The sequence below is a fragment of the Pinus tabuliformis genome, chromosome 3_1 (assembly GCF_031772625.1).
Source record: "Pinus tabuliformis cultivar Carrire ecotype Pingquan chromosome 3_1, CPIR1, whole genome shotgun sequence".
NCBI lineage: Eukaryota > Viridiplantae > Streptophyta > Pinopsida > Pinales > Pinaceae > Pinus > Pinus tabuliformis.
In genome coordinates this window covers 846,860,915-846,881,639 of record NC_142301.1, presented here as the reverse complement: position 1 = coordinate 846,881,639, position 20,725 = coordinate 846,860,915, and the positions used below count along the sequence as shown (strand labels likewise).

At 36.3% G+C, this 20,725-nt stretch overlaps 1 protein-coding gene and 1 pseudogene across 1 annotated transcript in view; both read right to left on the bottom strand.

The window, feature by feature from the left end:
- Positions 1–8,542: 8,542 nt before the first annotated feature.
- VPS41 (vacuolar protein sorting 41) overlaps positions 8,543–20,725 on the bottom strand; it is a 205,845-nt gene continuing 193,662 nt past the window's right edge. The window contains exons 14-19 of the mRNA XM_089412059.1: positions 10,690–10,767; positions 10,469–10,588; positions 10,175–10,255; positions 9,940–10,025; positions 9,769–9,850; positions 8,543–9,657 (exon numbers count right to left, since the gene is read on the bottom strand). Coding sequence (XP_089268185.1) covers positions 9,181–9,657; positions 9,769–9,850; positions 9,940–10,025; positions 10,175–10,255; positions 10,469–10,588; positions 10,690–10,767 — 924 coding nt within the window. The 3' untranslated portion in view covers positions 8,543–9,180. The remainder of the gene's footprint in view (positions 9,658–9,768; positions 9,851–9,939; positions 10,026–10,174; positions 10,256–10,468; positions 10,589–10,689; positions 10,768–20,725) is intronic.
- LOC149190180 (casein kinase 1-like protein HD16 pseudogene) lies at positions 17,471–19,337 on the bottom strand (annotated as a pseudogene).

The following is a 20,725-nucleotide window of genomic DNA, read 5'->3' as shown; positions in this document are numbered from 1 at the left end:
TGGAGTTCGGGGTTAAAAGCATATAAATTTCTAAGCAGTTTTAGTGCACTTTCCAGCCATTCGAACTTCAGCAAAGCAGTGGTTTTTTGGGCAACACAATCGAGACTGGTGCATCAGTTGAGAAACCTTCAACTCAACCATTTTCCTACCTAGGTTTGGTCATGCTTGTCCATTGAGACAAGCCTAGGTGCATCATTCCATCATATATTATATTTGGCTGGCAGAAATAAATAAAATGGCTTAGAAGTTCTCATTTCCAATTTTTCTATGGATGCTTGATGAGTATTTCATTTTTGTATTTTGCTGCGTAGAATATTTGATGTTATCACTTGTATTCCTATTTAGGGTCATTATAATTCATGTGATTAATTATTTTTCTATGAAGTTGTAGTAGTGTTTTATTTAGTATTTTCCGCAAATATTTTGCAGAAGACAAATAATCTAAATAGATAGGAAAATGATAACATGTAGTTGCAACATAATTAAAAATTTACATTTTATATTTTTAGCTGTATGAAAACACAAGTTGGCCTTCCCAAAAGTTTAGGTCGACCTACCCCTGTAAACACATATCATCACACTTTATAGAGTTACATCGCTCGTCTCACTCATTTGAATCACCTATTCGGATCAAGGAAAGTCTTTTGTTTATACAAGCGAATGAGCCTTCTGTGACAACCGAAATCCATCTTCTAAACAAATTGAAATTGTGGGCAGATACATGTTCTGAGCAGACTGAATTGAGGTAGCGCAAAACCTTGATCGATGTGATATAAGGTTGAGCTTTGAGGCAGGAAGGAGTCTGAGCTCTGAGGTAGACAAAAGGTTGAATTCTAGGTAGACCAGATTGAGTTTGTTGGGGAACTTTATGATTTGTGATTTTATATTTGATTTGATGTATCGCTATTGACCTTAATGATTTTTAAAAGAAAAAGGTTTTTGGTTTTTTCTCCAATGTGAATTTTCCCAAGATAAATTCTTATGTTTTTGGTTTGGTTGTCTCTTTATAATCCTACCAATCCTACCGTCATATTTTATATTTTATCTTCAGCATCTGGGTGTTGTACTGCTCTCACTGATCTGATTGTGGATGCCAATCTGTTGATAGAAGATCAAATTGTGAAGTTGCAAAGTGGGTTTCAGCTTGTTTGATATCTCTGCGCACAACGGCCGACAGAAGGGTTTCACGGGGTGCTGCCCAGTTCGTTGGACAACCATATCTGCACATTAGCAAACTATCCAGCAGAGGATTATTCGGTGACATACGCAGCAATCACAAAATGCCTTTCTTTTTCAGGAAAGAAAAATCAACAGGTTCTGTATTAATAAAAACCGTTCACCTATCTCTGGAGTTCAGAAAAGTACATAGTCAAGGATAAAAAACATATTACTAATCACTAATACAACTATAAGTATTGTTTAGTTCTCATGGTGTCATATTATCTATCATCAGCATTATTAAAAAAAGCTCATGTATAAGCTATCTTGCGGGTGCCTTGTAGTCTGCCCATATAATAAGCATAGTATCTCCCTGATGGCATGAATTCCAGTTTCAATCGAGCGTTAGTATTAGTGTTTTGCTTCCGGTACCTATATGAAAAATATACATTCAGTCAATATTCTGATTTTGTGTATTAGTTGATTAATAAAGAAGACTCAATAGAGGACTTTTCATTGATTTAATCAGTTGTGACTTTGGAGTCGCCAAACACATATAGTGTTTTAATAATAAGTCATCTAGCTCAGAATAATAAGCCCCATAGTGCAATGGTCTTTGCCATGGAGTTTGTCCTTGAACAATTGTTCTAACTAAAAATATAATAGAGCTCCAGGGATAAGACAATATAGGCTCCACAACTGCACACATTTAGTTTTGTTGCCCCGTCAAAGAAACCAATAGGATATTTGCCCTCAACAATTTTTGGTTGACTTTTTTTTTATTCCCTTTTGAGCCACTTATCCATATTCATTGAAGTATTGTTGCAATTTCTATCAATATCATATGGAATATTATCAAATATGAAGGCATTCATGCATCTCAAGATGCCCCGAAAAATAAAGACACGAAGTGTTTTGACTTCCTTGAAATTCATTTTACATTCCTTAAGGCATTCTTCACATCTATAGATCCATCCCATATCGATATTTAGTCTTTGTAAAACACCAATCCAAATGGCCACAACATAAGGGCACTTGAGAAATAAATGTAAATCATTCTCATTTTCACCTCAATACATAATACATCTGCCAAGACCATGGAAACCCCACTTGCACAGATTCTCCTAGGTAGGTATCTTGTTTTTCCACACCAGCCATCTGAAACACTTCAGTTTTAGGGGCCTTTTCCAAGACTATACTTTTTGAAACCACCATTTCTCCGTCGAACCCAGTTGTGTAGCAGATGTGTTTGTAGATCTCCTTGATAAAGATAAGTTCCTGCTTAGTCCTCCTGTCCCATTTATAAGAATCAACCTCATCCCCAAATGAGATGCCCACCATATATAAATTAACAACATTTTTCCCATATCTTTGCTAATTCTCCAATTAATCCCAACTCGAGAGCTTATCCAAGTTGGATATAGGCAATTAGGATCATTACTAGTGTGCATTTGGTTTAGGAAAATTATACCCCTATTGTTAAGGTAGCGGATGATATCAATAGGCAGAGTATGATTGCACTAAAATTGGATCCATCCCAATCTTCACCATAGCGCCTAAACCAATCTCCTACCACAGATTACCGAGTAGCCATTGTTTTAATTTCATGAATCAATTCCTTATGAGTGAAACATTTTTAAATTCCTAGCCCCAAACTTGATCCACTCATGAAGTGATAGGTTTTAAAGATATTTTTCCCTAATGATCTGTTGCCAAAAATGAGATTTGAATATTGCTCAGCATAAACTCTTTATAACCAACGCCCATCAAATTTCTTGATGTTCTTTAATCCCCATCCACCCTCCTCTTTCCTCTGCGAAATTCCTCCAAACGAACAAGATGGACCTTGAAATCACCTTTTGCTATAGACCATATGAAATTTGATATTAATGGAATTGATTTTCTTTATGACTTGTTTGGGCATCAAATATAAATGCATCCAGTAATCAGAGATCTTTTGTAGGACCGATTGAGCTAAAGTCAAACTTCCTCCAAGCGTTGTCTAACTATTAGACATTTGGAATTTTTAGTCCAAATTTGGCTAATTTTTTGGGTCAAATTTGATTTTTGTTGTTTAATATGGGTTTTAAATTGCATATATGAATTCAACACCCTAAAAAATACCTAAGATATTTAGATTGTAAAGAATTCACAACTCAAATTTATAATTGCAACAATTCAATTAGACTAGAAAAACCACCAAAGCACATAACAAATAGAATACCCTAAACGTATGAACCATATTTGAAAAAGTTAATAAAAATTTATTTTAAAGTAATTTTAAATATTCTCTAAATTCCAAATAAATGGACATAGGCAATTATTTTCCCAAAAGAATGATTATATATGTGTGTGTGTGTGGAAGGGATGAAGTGAAAAGAGAGGTGAAGTGTTTTTACAAAGTTGTTTTTTGTCATTTACATAAACTTGAATTGGTCAGGGTTGTTGAGTATTAATGTATTAAAGTTTGATTTACAAGAGTTAAAGACTTGTTTATTTTTAATTGTAATAGAAAATTTTGAACACATTGTTGACATAGAGGGGATATGTTTTTGTTTTAGAGATCATTATTTCATTAAAATTTGAAAATTTGGCAAACATTGTAATCTCAAATTTAAGTACCGATAAGAGCTAGTGAAATACTCTAGCAATGTCTTTCCTTTTTTAAGAAATAAGATGGTCAAGGCCAACCCTCCATAACACTCATTTGCAATGTGTGCAATGTTTCTTGTGCATTTATTCTTGAATTTCTTAATTGTGAGCATTTGATAAATAGTCCATCATGTCAAAAGTAGTAAATCTATTTGCAGAATTAAAAGAAATTGGAAGGACACAAGAAATACAAGACTTGGAGTTGTCATTTAAAAAATACATTAGTCTTTAATGATTTATGGAAAGATATTTGTAATGGAGACAAAGCTCCAACTAAACCCATTGATGCTAAAGAACTAGCAAACTGGAAAGCATGTGATGAAAATGCACTTGCACTTTCGAGATTTTCAATCATTGGTGAGTTGTATATACATGGAAAAGTGTCTAATACTTGCATGAACAACTTTTCAAGATATGTTTGACATGCAAAACAAAGAAAAAAGGATTGAGAATCATACTAAATTGTGTAATCAAAATATGGCTAAAAGGGGAGATGTCTTGGAGTACATCTCTCATTTGAAAAAAAATCGACAAGAACTCCTGAAATGTGGTTCTAAAGACGACTATCATCCCGGTGAATGGTTTCCCACCCGTTATCAACATTTTCCAGAAACATTACAAATTGTTAATAAATTGGAGAATCAAACTTTTGATTCCCTTGGTGATTTGTTGGTCCAACATGATAAGACATTTGGTGAAAAGGACTCGAGGGAATTTTTTTTTTACCAACTCAATGAAAGGAGAAAGCGCAAGAGCGAGAGGCTCATCCAATAAAAATATAAGATAATGAGGTACTTACAATGAAAGTACCAAAGTACGAGGCTCACACATTGCAAGAGAAAGGGGTAATGATAATTTAAGTACAAGAGGAAGAGGTTCGCCCAAAGACAATCACCCCTCTCGACCTCCCAAGATAAACCATATATATATATATATATATATATATATATTAAAATTGAATAAGGACCCTATCAAAAGTTTTTCATGGTTTGACAACTCCATAATGTGCACAAGAGTCTATTGTTATAGTGATGGCAACTTTTATATTTTTGGAAAGGCTTGCCATGCAATATAAACAAGAAACCCCCTAAAGCTTCCCCAACCATAACTACTCACATCAATAACAAAGGCTCGAGCATTTAACAACATCATCAAGCTAGTAAGGTTGCCAATAAGAAGGAAAGGAGGCACAACTAGCCACCACCTCCTATATAAAGAAATGATAACTTTCCACACCCACAATTACTATCTTGAAGACTAAGAATTCTCTTAAGCCAAGTCATAATGGGTAGGACTCCATAGTTGTCGAAGCATAACTTGCAAGTATAAATTGAGGGCCAACCTTCAATGATCATGCCAATCCTTTAAATGATGTCGAGCTCCTCCTATGATTATTTGGTGTCACTTTATTTAGGCTTGGGTCTAGGGACACTAGTTTTGTTGTCTCATGGACTCTCTTTGCTATATGTTTCTATATATACCATTTCTAGCAATGGTGTAGAACTATAAGCATTTTGGAAGATATGCATCTAGATTTTAAGTGTTGATTGTGCTTGTAGAGGCTACATGCATCCCTTTATATATATATAGAATCACTTTATATAATCACACTAAAAATATTAACATTAAAAGGATATTTTTTATTCAAAAACTCTTGCTCCAACCAAGAAAGATGGTTGTTTGTACATAGGATTGCATGCAGTGAACTAGGTCTAGCCAAAGTAGTCATGGAATGAAGTCTTATCCTTACCACCTAGGTTCTATTCTTGTTAATGACATTTTGAGCTCAAAATGGGTATATTGTTGTAATTGCTTTTGAGCCCCATTGTTGACTTGCCCTCGTAATTGAATAATCTAGGGTTTACCTAGGTATCATCCTCATAATAAGGGGAAGTGCCCAAGGTTTTTCTTTAGGATATGTCCGTTGACACACTAAAAGGAAAAAGAAAATTGCATACATGACAATTAAAGATGAACTATTTAGCATTATACAAACATAGGGACTCATTACATCCAATACATTGAACATGTAAGGATACCATAGATTTGAAAAAAAAATAAAATTAAGGAGTTTGTCAATAAGACACCATGTTGTTTATATTGTAGGCCAATCCCCAATGATCATGACAATCATATGTGATGTCAATCTTCTCCGCACAACTTAATTTCACATCGTTTATGCTTGGGCCTAGGGCCACTAAGTTCATTCTCTCATTGACTTTCACCAATATGCATTTTTATATATAGCCTTTCTAGTAAAGGTTTAGATTTTAAGCATTTTAGTAAATATACATCTAAATTGCACAATCCATCATTTTTACTACCTGCCTTTTTTTTCAAAAAATATATTACTCAAATAAAAAATTATATCTTTTATATATAAAAGGTCATTTACATGAAAGTTGAGTACCAACCATTTGACATCTCTTCATAAAATCCTCATGCAATACCTACTTTATAATTAAGTACATCACATTAACATTTCCATGCACCCATGTGATTAAAAATGAAATAGACCACCAAATAAAATATGGCAACGTAACTAGCTTGGGGTTGACACTCTTCTTTTAAAGTCATGTGGATGTGACAAATTGATTTTAACAAAATTAAATCAAAAGGGATTTCATTGAAAAGAGTCATGTGGATGTGACAAATTGATTTTAACAAAATTAAATCCAAAGGGATTTCATTGAAAAGATTCAAGTTATTTCATATTTTGTAAAAGCAACTTAATTAGTATTGTCAATATAAAAAAATAATTAAAACAATAGGGAAAATAAAAACCCTAAGTTTTTGCAAATTCGCAAACCTTAGTAGTATATTATCTATTTGGAAATACTTTTAAATAGTAACCCAAAAAAGGTATGGTTGAAATTGACAAACCTAATAGTATATTGTCTATTTGAAAATATTTAAAATAGTCACAAAAAAGAGTAGTGTTGAAATTTATACGAAATGGTTTACAAATAATAGTTATTTCAATTTAGATATATTTTGCTTGACACGTAAATTAGTTATAAAATGTATGGCAAATCTCAATAATTTGTTATGTATTTGGAAATACACTTAGTTGTCACTGAAAAAAAAGGTATTATGGAGAATTAAACGACATGGTTTATAGATACTAGTTGTTTATTTCTTCACATGCAAATTAGGTATAAAAAACATAGAAATAAACATTGTGTAGTTATTTTAATATGAAATTGGAACAAAAGTATCTTATAAATCACAAGCCTAAGTTCAAATTTAATGGACAGACTAAGAAATGAACTAGTTTTGGTTTAAAGAAACAGAGATACAATATTACATTGGATTTTTGTTCCGTGGTGATTGGTTATGCCATTCGATGCCTAAGGTCAAACAAAAATAATTGATAAACAATAATTAATTATAAAGAATCATATAATAACATATAGCCATAATAGGGGTACTAAATTCAAAATAGGATAGGACGAGCCAAAACCTAGTTGTTACTTTTTAAAAAAAAATTTAAGTAATCAAGTTACAACTCAAATAGTGGCCAAAACCTAGATATTGTATTGTATTATGACTCTTTTCCCGAGAGAGGTGATGGACTTCAAGGCACTACAAAGACAAAAATGTTGTGTAGATTCATCTCAAAGCCACTTGTCCAGTTTTTTTGACCCGTAGGTTATTCTCTAAGGCGAAGAATGTCTTAATATCCACATTCTAAGCTATGCCCCTATAGTGGTAGGCTATTTTATGAAGTTAAGAATGTCTTAGTATCCACAATCTATAAGCATGTAGTTTTGACTATTAGAGTGTTCAAGGGGGATGTCTAAAAACTATTTGGATAGCTTTCCCTAACAGGGTAAATGTATTCAATATGCATAGAATAATGTATATGCTATGAACACAATAAATTGACTCCATAGAAAAATTCCCCTGATTGTTTTGAGTAAAAATATATAACATCCCAAGAAACAACCTCCATAGCCACATTCCCTTTATTACTTCAAATAAACTCCCATCACATTCCAAGAAACTAGTTCTCAAATGTGCATAATATTTCTAGATACATGGAAGGTTGTCTTCTAATATGTAAAAAGCCCTTATTTAGATGCCTCAAACCAAAGCTATAACCGTAACTTTCAACGATCGTCTTCAAAATTTGGTTGGCAAACCCTTCTCGTTATTTGTGATTGGCACAAAATTATATTTAAATATTGATTAAGTAACGAAAATTATTCACTAGGTCTAACGTAAAGATCCAACATAAGGGCCTTCTTCTTCTTTTCCAAATGTTGAAGCAATTAAAGTTAAAAGAAAGAAATTATGGTTGCATGGGGTTCCATTTTTTCAGTTTAAAATGGGGAAAATTTGGCCAGAATAGTAAAAGAGTAAATTAAGGAAATGTCATGCAATCATGACATCTGTTTCTGTGAAAAAATATCCTAAGCTATAGGAGCTAAATTTAGCTCAGCTCTAGTAGGAAGTATTAATGTAGAACAAAACTCTGTCCTGGTAAAATGCCGCTATAGTAAGAACATCATAGTAGTAGGACATAATAGGGACACCCTTGAAAAGTAGCTGCTCAACTTTTCAGGAGAACATCCTAACCTGAAAACATATATGAATATAGGCCAACCAAATATAAAAACAATAAATGATCTTACATGGCTAGAAGTGAAGCAAAATCAACTCGTTCCGGAACAAGAGAAAGTTAGAACCAGAGCTCATAATTTGGAAAAAAACGAATCAGCACAAATACTAAGAGAAAGGGTAATGGAGATTGGCTCACATTAAATAACTCAAAAATAACATAGTTCCAGATAGGACCATAATGGAACTTGAATACTCAACTTTCTCAGGACACCAATTTTGATTAGTCGTGAAAGTTGAAGAAAACTGCCGGACACTGCTGCTCGGTGCTATGCTTTATAGGGCATTGATATTTCAGACTACCATACAAGCAGTCCAGAAGCATTCATTTGTCCAACATCGAGGAGATCAAGCCCTAATACTTTCCACAGCCTTCCAGCAGTAGAGCCAGTCGTGATATTAAAAATACATTTCTGCTAAAGAATTTCAAGCATTCTTAGCTGTACATGGAAACAAATTTTGTGAGATATCAGTTACATTAGGATGTAGTACACCAAACATCAGGCTTGCATTGTAATAACAAAATGCCTGCAACCTGAAAACCGCCAAATTGAAAAAGAAACCGACCAACATAAATTGATTCCTGCATAGAAGAATCACTTTTTACAGAGCTCCTGCAAATGGGAGGAAATAACATGGTAAACAAACAATTGCTAGGATCATTACAAAGACCGAACACAGACTGAATTATGTTATCAAAAATAAAGGCAAAACCCAATTAAAGCCATGGCAAACCAAATATCACAATCATTTCCATGTTTTTCTTTTTGATGATACTGCAGCAGTAGTGCAAAGAATACAGCGCATTCGTGGCCCATTGGAATCGGTACTAGAGTCATCATCCGATTCATCTTGGAAGGAGTTTTCCTGTGTATCTCCAAAACCTCCAATAAATTTTGAGCCACTCTTTTTGCTAGAGTCTTTTGTAACTGATGTAGTTGTGTCCGTAAGACATGTGATGTGATAGGTATGAGTGCAGAAGAAAGCGATAACTGAAACATGCTGGATTGAGAGAGGATCTAAGCATATGCAACACCTTCCAGTAGCCCTCGAGTTTGAAGATTTTGTTGTATTCTTTTCAGTGCTCAACCTTCTATCATCTCTACGAATCACTGCATTTTCTCTCCCATATTGATTTACATTCAATTCATCTTCCCTACTTCCAATGTAGATAGCATGACGAGCCTCATAAAAATATTTTACCAGCAAGTTCACACAGTCAGCCTGTTATTCACAAAGTGGAATTAAAGTAAGCCTCGCCAAGAAATGCATTCTGGATAGAATAATCATTTCAGACTAATTTTCTGGCATATTAACACATCTACAGATTGTTACCTTTAGAATATCATTGCAGCCATGCCTAAGTGAAGTTTCTGTCCGATAATCTGTGACAATTTTAACCAGCCGGTCCCTCAACCTGGAATGGTAAAAGAGTTCACTACTCTTTATTAAACTCTACTACAACATTAAACAAGATAAAGATGCAAACATCACCACGATACTGGCCTTGGAATTTGCAAACCATTTGGGATCATATTGACTATATGCAACGGATCCAGATTTCCAACTGTGTGCTCCAGCAACATACCAACCTACTTATCACCAAAAGGAAATTAGATACGGAAAATAAATGTTTTATCAAGAACATGGAAGCGTCAAAGCTTCTCCCATCAAATAGGGGGATAAGGAATATAATATGAACACATATAGACAGAAAACAACAATATTTTATGCCCTTTACCATTTCAGGATTGCTCAGGCTTTGCTTGATCAGCTCCTCCCATAGTTCATCGTCATGTTGCATTGTCACAAAATCTATTGCCTACAAAAAAACACATTTTTTGGTTGAATGCAAAGGTGTGACTCATTCATCTCGATCCTAAAACTTGCGCCTGGTGTAAACAGGCGCTGATCAGCAGCCCAGCTAGAAATAGAAACAGCAATTTTTAAGACATTTTTATACTAGAAAACTTCATGGATGACCATGACATGTATATCAGAATGAATTCTATTAAAAAATAGAATATAAAGCTACCTGCTCCATATCCCCCAACTTGTTTATGATAAGTGACAGAGCTTCTCTTGAATTCCCCATCCTTCCAAGAATGAAAACTTCTTCTTTAATAAGGCCTCTTTTGGTACAAATCTCATATGCCTGCATTGTTGAAACTTGTAAATTTAGTCAGTATTCCAAACAAAAACAAACATTCCAATTTCCATGTTTCATTTGAGCATTCTGAATAAAAGGAACTCCACCTTGTCAAGAGAGTAATGTTGGCTGTTGCGTAGGAAAGGGAGAAGCAGCCTGGGTTCATATTCTGCATAAAGCTCCACCTAGACAGAAAACATATCTGATGGAATTAGAATTGTTTGTTTAAAACATAGAAACACTTTTTTCTATTTCTTAGACTTTGCAGAAGTTCATTTGATTCGAATGAAAAACACGCTTTGGCATCAGCCTATCAGTCAAACAATAAAAACTTTTGAAACCACATTAATCCCTAATCCAGAAGGCACAACCCAAGTAGGACCTATTAGGATGCTCAGTATTACCTACGTCCTTAAGGTGGTCGTCTCCTAAAAGTAGTGTTTAAATAAAATCAAACCACCCAAGATAGCAAGTGTGAGACCTCCAAGAGAAACATCCCATCAAAGAAGGCATGGAAATGTGCAAAGTGGCCTCAAATGGTGGAACTCATCCTCAAATCAAGTGTCAAGCGAGTGGATCCATTAAATAAGGCATCAAATCTATGAAGAACCCATGTGAAATCCCATCAATGCTCAACTAACTCAATGAAGAAAGGGGTTGGCCCTTCATTAACCAATAAAATAGTACCATCCCTCAACATGTGTGCAAGATACTCTTCCAAAATCGGGAAGCCAAGTGTAAACTGCTTCAAATAAGCCAAAAGCATGCAAAACTAGTCGTTTGAGAGAGCTAAATCTTCCTAGGAAAGAGTGCAAGTAAGAAGCACTCTCTTGAAACCATATGCCAATGAAGTTAGGATGCTATAACAATGCAATATAAGCCCATGAAAACTAGGGCGTTTTTGTACCAAGGCTTCAATCATGCTTAGACCATGTCAACTCAACCCAAATGAATGTGAAATCGAGTGATTGGAAGGGGATAATGAAAAACACTCTACACCATTATTAATAATTAAACCAATCAAATGAAAATGCCAATACAATGTTAGCTAAGCCCAAAAGTGCTAGGGTGTTCCATCAAAGGAGTCATACATCAACATGTACCATAAACCATCCAATGATCATAGGGGCTCCACAACCATGTTTACTAGAAAGAAATTAATGCAATCACCAAGACAACCAAAGCACATAATCATCAAGCCATCCATGACTACACCAATAGTCTCATCAAATGTAATCACAATCCCTAGGACATCCAAAGGTCCAACAACCTATACACCTACCTTTGCGATGAAAATCACGAGTAATGAGAAAATTCACTAGTGTAGGCCTCATGCAAAATGAGGGGTAATAAATTATAATTGGCTACAACTCAAGGACGTGTGTTATTCTTGGGAGGGCATCAAATCCTTAGAATCTGCTTCACGTACCTGGTAGGAATGACCACCAAGAGATAAAGCAAAAACATGTGGCGAGATGGATCCATATTTACATACCTAAACATCACATCATAGTCCATATGGTCCATTACATGAATAATAGGTCAGGTAACATGTCTTGCGTTCCCTTCTTTTATTATTTATAAGGCTGTCATGAACTTCAGGGAATTTTTTTGCTGCAATCTGTTTGTTCTTGTGGCTTTTGTCATCAAATTTTAACCTGCTCTGCTCCATATTTCTGCAATCCCTTTCTTGAGCGTAAGATTCCCGTGTGACTTCAGCAGGTTTGTTGGGTGTGGTCCCACAGAGCCTTTTTCTGAGTGTAGATTCAGGGACAATATATATCTGGTCTTCAAAGAAAATGATCCCATCTTCCACCTTGTAACTGTCATCATGGATGAAGCTGTCCAACAATTTGCAAGCAAACTTATTTTTGGAATACTCTACTAAGAGGTGAGCTCTCCAATCTCTCATGAGCATGCATATGTCAGGTCCAACATCCTCTTTCACATCAAGCCTTCTCCCCACATCATCAATTTCAAATGATTCTGTACCAGCCACAGTATCTGATTCCGAATGGTCAATATTGTCTGCAGTTGGTGGTACCTGCTTCTCAAATATTTGATTCTGCAGGTTTGTCTCTTCCTTGGCACAACGGAACAAAATTGCTTCTGCTCGATGAATTTTCATTAAAAACATCTAGTTTCTCATCATTACTCTTGCCAATAGTTTTCTTCTTGTCATCTAAGGTTCCAAACACAATTTTCTTCAGTAAAACAAGATGTATTTGAGCACACTTCAAAATGAACATCAGAATCTTGAATTCTCTGATGGGATATACAAACTTGTACTTGGTATGATTCTTTTTGTCTACCATCCAACTCAGCACTAAAATTTCCAATCTCAACTTCTCCAACAGCTTGTGCAGATGAATTTGTGATCCTTTCCACAGGGCCAGCTTCAGAGGCATTATCACTAGAGGAATATTGAGAGGGATGCCTATCTCCCACTGTATCATTAGTAATCACAGGCCTCTTGATCTTGTTCTGTGATACCTAAGCCAGTGGATTCTTCTGTTGCGGACTCCTTTGTTTCCTTAGGCAGGCATGCTAGGGTGTGCAGTTTTCCTTCTTGTGTGTCTCTACAGACTCCACCATTCTCAACTTTGTTTGAAGACTCAAGGTCTTTGCTTTTATCATTTGCAAAGCTAGTGACCAGCCAAATGTTCAATACCACCTTAATAGGAGGGTCAGAGTCCTGGCCATTCCGATTTTCTTCATCAGTGTTTTCTAAGTCACTTAATATTTCTTCCTTTACATCCTAACAGTCTTCAGCACCCTGAATTTTTTCAGAGGCCTTGAGCACTTGGCCTTCAGTCACACCAGCGTTTACCATTTTATTGCCAACTTCACAATCTTCCCCATAAGCATCACAAACATCACTGGCAAAAATTGGAATGCTAGAAATGCTTGACATGTCGAGTTCATCATTTTTATCAACCATCTTCACAGAATTTCCTCTGCTTGTTACAACAGGCTGCCCAGTTTTCTTTGAAGTTGATGGCTAAACGCTCAAGAACTTTTGCTCTGCAATATTTGTTTCTTTGCACATTGTGCCGCAATTTCCTTTATCCTCGCACACTTGGTCTCATAGTCCATGTTTCATTTAGTATCCTGCACTTCACATGCTGCATGATTATGAATGTTATCTCTCAACATAAGCATTTTATATGGGGCATTAATTGACCTTGTTGGTGATGATGTCATAAGTGCCTGTGTCCTAAGACGTTGTCCTTTCTTGAACAAGTTTTTCATTCTTTCTAGGAGGATATAGCCATGACCAATCTCTTGGGTGCGCCTTTGCCTATGCATCAGCTTCCCTTACTAGGTTCCTGTGACGCTCTTCCAACTTCCACCAAGATCTGCATACTCCTTCCTAAAAGCTAATTACCGCTGCTCCATCTTTAAACAACCCCTAGGCTCCCAATGCTAGCTTTTCCAAGGGCATTAAATTGAACAGGAACATGGTGATTGTTGCCTGCATTAATCACAAGTGGAGCAAGAAGCTAAGACATTATTTGTTGGTGCTATTGCCATTAAGCAATCATGGTTTGCTTGGCCTTTTCCCAAAATTGTTTGTTCTCTATTGAGCCTTACCTAGAGACCTTGGGTCCATGACATCAACCCAATAGCTCACAGGCTAGCAGGGTGAGCCAGCTCTGATACCACTGTAATATCCCAAGGGGATTTTTTCCCATTAGGGCTTCTATTTTGTCTAGGGTTTCCTCAATAAATCAGTGGTACACATTCATAAATAGTATATATGCATGAATAATATAAGGATTGTCAACAACAATACAACTCTTCACAAAATCACAATTAATACGGTTGACTTCCCAATGAAACCAAGAATGTATCCAACCAATAAGTTCCTTAATATATAATTGTTTGCAATATCAATAATTAAGGAAACCAAATCCAACTGCAACTATACTATGTTAAGTCAAACTAGGTGAGCTATATTAATCTACTGTCTACTAGACTATTCTGGCATACTGCACAAGAGTCCGATTGTGATATACCAAGCACAAGCTATAATATAAAAATAAAATTAGGGTTGGCGTTGAGAATGAGCAAGAGTGTCTGAACTCAACTTGAATCCTTTGTTTCTATGCTGCCAAAGATACGAATTCTCCCCTTTCAAGTGACGAAACCAGATTGGAATGTAAACTATAGAGAATGGATTTCTAGTTGGCCATAAAAAAAAGAGTTGGTTGACTTGGAGAATACCCACAAAGAATTTTGATCTTGTTTAGCCAGACAGATCTGTGTGGTCCCGCTGCTTAAGAGAAAATGTTGTGCGAAAACAAGGAAAATAGGTGTCTAGCTAGGGTGGGATTAGCTCCACCGAAACTAGATGAAAAGATTAGATAGGGTGTGATCACCTCTGCCAAAGCTAATCAAAATAAGGGGTCTTAAAACCCTCAGAGCCTCAAGCTCAAGAAAAACAGAGACATTCCAATCCAAATTGATGATCCAAAATGATTCCAACTCTCCTCTATTTATAGATTTTCTCATGGAGTTCACTCTAATGTGAGGGGTTGCAAGTGCAACCCTCAATTTGGGCTTTTTGCCCCAATCGACCCAAAAATCACCCAATGTTGCACCAAACACTGGATAATCGGGTTTTCCCCCTTTATCAAGATGACAACCTACAAGGTTGGATAGGCTACTACGTCCTCCCGTAGGAAATTAATCTATAGGGGACATCACATATCCGACATGTGACATGATGACCCCTAGAACAAGACATAGAGGACACATTATATATAATGAATTACACCTAAAAATGAAATATGGACAAATATTCAATTTAGAAACTAAAACATTTGGATAATAATGATACAAATTCAACTATACATACAACTAGTACAACATCAATGATGATAAATTGACAAACACAAAAGAAATTACCAGAACTGCAATTTTCTCATTAAGTCATCAAAATCAAAATGTATTACACAAATGTTAACTCATTGATTCATTGCTACTATAGGTGGGAATGCCAATAGAAAATACAAAACAAGGTAGATACTAGAACCATAGATCAAGATGGAAGAATCTCATAGTTCATTACTATCAGTAGTCCCACATGTCATCATCATCATCAAAAGCAACATCATTGTCGCTAGTCTCTCCTTCATCCTCCTTCGTGGTTCTCATGTATAACATTCACAGTTTTACATGATGATGATACAAATTCAATCTTTCAACTAGTGCATATAACCAATATAGCATTGAGTGCAACCCATCTCTAAACCAAATATACATCAATAAAGAGGCTATAAATGGCCTCTAGAGTCCAAAAAACATCATGCTACAACAAACAATTACATATCAACAAAATCATTGCCTGTTTTGGGATCCTCATCATCAATATCACCCTCTAAACATTAAAATAAGATAGAAAAAGCTTAACATGTCAAATCAAGATTTTCTTTGAGTGATAGTTACATTTTTACTAAGGTCATGACAAAGGAGTTCAACACTCACTGCCACCAACATCGAGGTATATAGAGGGCTTGGTGCTCTTGATTAAATGTAATGTCCTAGGGTAATTTTGCCCTTAGGGTTTCCCTTTCTGGTTAGGACTTCTTTAATAAACAATTACAGTAGTACACATTCATAGACAGTATGTATGCATGGATATAAAGAATTTCAACAACCATATAATGTAAGCATGAATATAAGGTTTCCACAACAATATGATATTTCAATCAGAGCACAACTTAGGGTTGACTGCCCAATAAACATCAACTTAACCAACTGGTGATCCACTAATATAAAATTGATTTACGTTAGTAATTCAACATTCAATTATAACTTATGCTAGCATTAATCAACCCTTGTGTCTATGCTAATTAATTTCATTGAGTTGTTCTGAGCTTACTACAACTTTTTCTTCTTGACTGGTCTGTTGTTCCAAACCCAAATCTGAGGTATGATGGTGACTTGGTTTATGATTCTCACTTCTAGAATCGGGGCCCTTGACTGTCGACCTTATAGCATGCAGCTGCAGCCCTGTAGTCACATGTGCCCAAAACGATTATGGCTTCGCGTGTGTGCCCTACTGTCCTCACGTTGGAATGCTTATGCCCAAAACAAAACTCTGCTGCATATGTGCTATACTGCCTTCAAATTGGGTCTCAGTACCCTTGTGAGGACCTTCGTTATCTCGGGACTCCCTTAGCCAAAAACCGTGGTCACCGAAATTCACAGCCTAGCCAAAAACTGTGGTCACTGAAATTCACAGTGACACTTATTGCTCCTGGATCTTCTTAGACAAACTTGGTAATTAGGTAATCCACCAAACAAAACCAAAAATGCTCCAATGTTATTGTTGTGCCAGAACAAGGAAAAACAGAGTGTCTAGGTAGAGTGGGATTAGCTCCATCGAAACTAGATAAAAGGATTAGATAGGGTGGGATCACCTCTACCAAAGCTAATCAAGAAGAAGAGGTCTTGAAACCCTCAGAGCCTCGACGCAAGAAAACTGTGATATCCAATCCAAATCGATGATGATCAAATGACTCAACCTCTCCTTTATTTATAGATTTCCCCATGGGGCTTCTCTCTTCCTTAATCAAATGTGAGGGGTTCATGTGCAACTCCCAATTTGGGCTTTTTTCCCTAGCTACCCCAAAATTTAGCTAATGTTGCCCCAAACATTGGATAATTGGGTTTTCCCCTTGATCAAAGACTATAGCCTACAGGGTTAGATAGGCTATTTCGTCCTCTCATGGGCAATTAATCAATTGGGGACATAACAGTCCCCCCTTCTCAACATTGCTTTTCCTCAAGCAATAGCAAGTCTGGGTGCTACGGAATCTGCCCTCCTATCTTCAAGGAAGAGGACCTCTCTTGGTTGGACATCCTTATCATGTGAGCTGTCTAGAGAAGATTATGACTGGACGATACATGCAATCCAACATCATCTTCTGTCATTATACCAGTAGATTTATTGAGTAGGGGAAATCCCAAGAATTTGCAATTCCACTCTTCTTTCATCTTTCTAATATCTTCCCTTTCTCTCAGATCTCTCAACCCTTCATCCTTATCTACTTTCTCCCAACATCTACAAATGCCTTCACTCGAATAGAGAAAATCAAGTTCAAAAACCTGATCTGAGAACCCTGCATTCTAAGACATGACCACACCTCATCAACTCCCATCAATTGTCATTGATGTGACATAAAATCCTTCCTTCCACTTTTAACTGATCCATTTGAAAGGAAAAGAATCGTTGAGTTTATAAGATTGTTGAGTATAAGGTATTCACTTGGACATAACAAGCAAAGGACTGTCATTTGTAGCACCAACAAAGGCACTAATATAGTAATTATTTTCCCACTATTCCATAATCCAATCTTTGTGCAGGAAGACAACAGAAAGAACATATACTTGGGAAGTGAACCTTGTGCCTGCATCCATAATGATAGCTCAAATGTTTGTGCAAGAAGCCACACAGGTAACACACAACCCATCTTCATTCCCTTCCTCAACATGTTGATGAAGTTGCACATCAACAACATTATAATGGTATCTATGTTTCACAGGTCATCCAACATTGTAAACAGATATCCACTGAGTTGTTGAATTTCCAAGTCGAACCTTCTTGGGTTGCTCATCATTATCGACATCAACTACCATCCTTGCTCATTTTTTGCTAGCCTTTTGAGCTCCATTTGTATTAATTGACCATGTTGAAACATTTTCTCCAAGAATGCCTTCAAAAAGGGAAATAAGCTTCAGATTCTTCATTGAATTTCATATTTGTGACTGCTTCAAGAAATTGTCGGAAAGGAACTTGATAGAAGCAACACAACATTTCGGGAGAAGTCACCATTTTCTTTTTACAAACAAGAAAGCCCTTGTTGTCACCCTGGTAACCTTGCCAAGGCAACCTGCCCCTAAGAAGGAATATTAATGTGTATGCTAAAGACTCTAGATCATTTCGTTTACTTCATGTTCTCCCCAAATGTGCATGTACAATAGAATACCTAATAGTACCTCTGTAGGCATCAGGTTGTTGATTATAGTCAACAAATTGACCTAATGACGAATTCTTCCACCTTGAGGCCAAACAAAGATCTACTAGAAAGAGCTTTTTCTTAGCAGAAGTTCCAGGCTGGCCAAGTAAAAAAAAATTCAAGCTTCACAACTACATGAACAAATCCGTTTAAATGCAGTTTCTCAAGTATTGATATTACCTCCACAATAATGCAAGCAACCATCTTTGTAGACATTGCTTGGCCAAATGAATTCCATACATCTCAAAGGCTAGGCCCCAACATATCCATTACCATAATATAGTTCCACAAGTACTCCTGATAGAGATAAGGCTCCTCCTCAAACTGGGGCTTGTTTCCTTAATTTGCCATCATTTTTGAAGGTATGTATTGTGATATATATTCCTCACCATTTCCACAACCTCTGGAGTAGTCCCTACTATTACCTTCGTCCTTAGAACGGCCCCTACCATTTCCAGATTCCGCTTTACTGTTTCCACTCTTTAATACCTTGAAATATGAGAATAGCCTGTTGTTGTTGCCGGTGAATCATTTTCTGAACTTAACTTTTTCCTTTTCACAGAATGGTCTGAGCCATGGTCATCAATAGTATCCTCATTAGCTTCCACTTCAGAATTTGGTTTGCTTTGGCCATCCGATCTTGAATTGATTTGCAGTTCATTCATGGTATGTTGCTCAACATTTGTGCACCTTACAACTAGAGTGGGCTCGCTCTCAATGTCAACCATTACGCATCCTATTTCTAGTATCTTTGTTCTTTCCACACAATCTCATATTATTTCTTTTCAATAGTTGTCAATTCTACCACCTCTGGCATCTTGACTTGCAATAGTCCCATTGCTACACTCATTTCCTATTTTATAATTTTTTCCTGTATTGTCAGGAGCAATATTCTCTAATTCTAAATTTTTATTTTGACTGATAATGACATTCTCCTGCTGCATAGATTCATATACTACCGGCTCTTTAGGATTTTCCTCCCCCTGAGGTGTTGTAGCCCTTCTATGCAACTCTTCTAATTTTACAAGGGCCTTTCTATTCCACTCTTGCAATCTTTCAAGAGCTTTCACTCGTTGTTCTTTTGTTCTCTCTTCCTCTTCTTTCTATAGTTGTTTTGTACGTTATGCCACAATTTCTTTTATCCTTGCACGCTTGGTCTCATAATCCACATTTCCTGTAATATCCATCACTTCACACGATGGTAGATGGTCACTGTGCTTAAGTAGATGGACAGTATCCCTCACCCTAAGAGTTTTATATGGGGCATTAATTGACCCCACAAGTTTATCAAGTGCCCTAGGTGATGTCATGAGTGTCATTTACCTTAACAGAGGTGTTGTCTTTACTTGAACGGGTTTTTCATTAACAGGCAAATTAGATATTTAGTCTTGAACAAAGGGAAAAGATTTCCTTCTATAACAAATAGGCCTTGAAGGCATGGCTTGAAAGTTGCCAATTGGATCTGCTGCAGAATGTGGTGTAGTGACCTTTGTGTTTTGTTCAGTGTGTTGCCTAAAGATGCTCTGGCCCAAAACCGGTGTTGATACGCTACTAGAACCATTAGATTTAAGAAGTTGATCTCTTGTATCCCTTTGTGGATGATATAGCCAATCAAAATTGTAAGGTGTAGGCTTTGAATTTCCCATAGAATTTAGAGATTGAGATTTTAAATTTTTTTTAGGGCAATACAACCATGACCAATCTTTTGGGTGTGCCTTTGCCCATGCTTTAGCTTCTCTTGCTAGGTTCTTGTGAAGCTCTTCACACTTCCGCAAAGACTCTGCATTCTCCTTCCCAAAAACCAATTCCAATGGCTCCATTTTTCAAACAAACCCTGCAGACTGGCACGAGATCCAACTTTGATACCACTGTAATGTCCTAGGGTGATTTTGCCATTAGGGTTCCCCTTCCTAGCTAGGACTTCTTCAATAAACCATTGCATTAGTACACAGTATGCATGCATGGATATAAAGAATTTAAACAACCATACAATGTAAGCAAGAATGCATGCATGAAAGTAAGGTTTCCACAACAATATGATATTTCAGTCGGAGCAAAACAAATTAGGGTTGACTGCCTAATAAACATCGGCTTAACCAAACGATGATCCACTAAT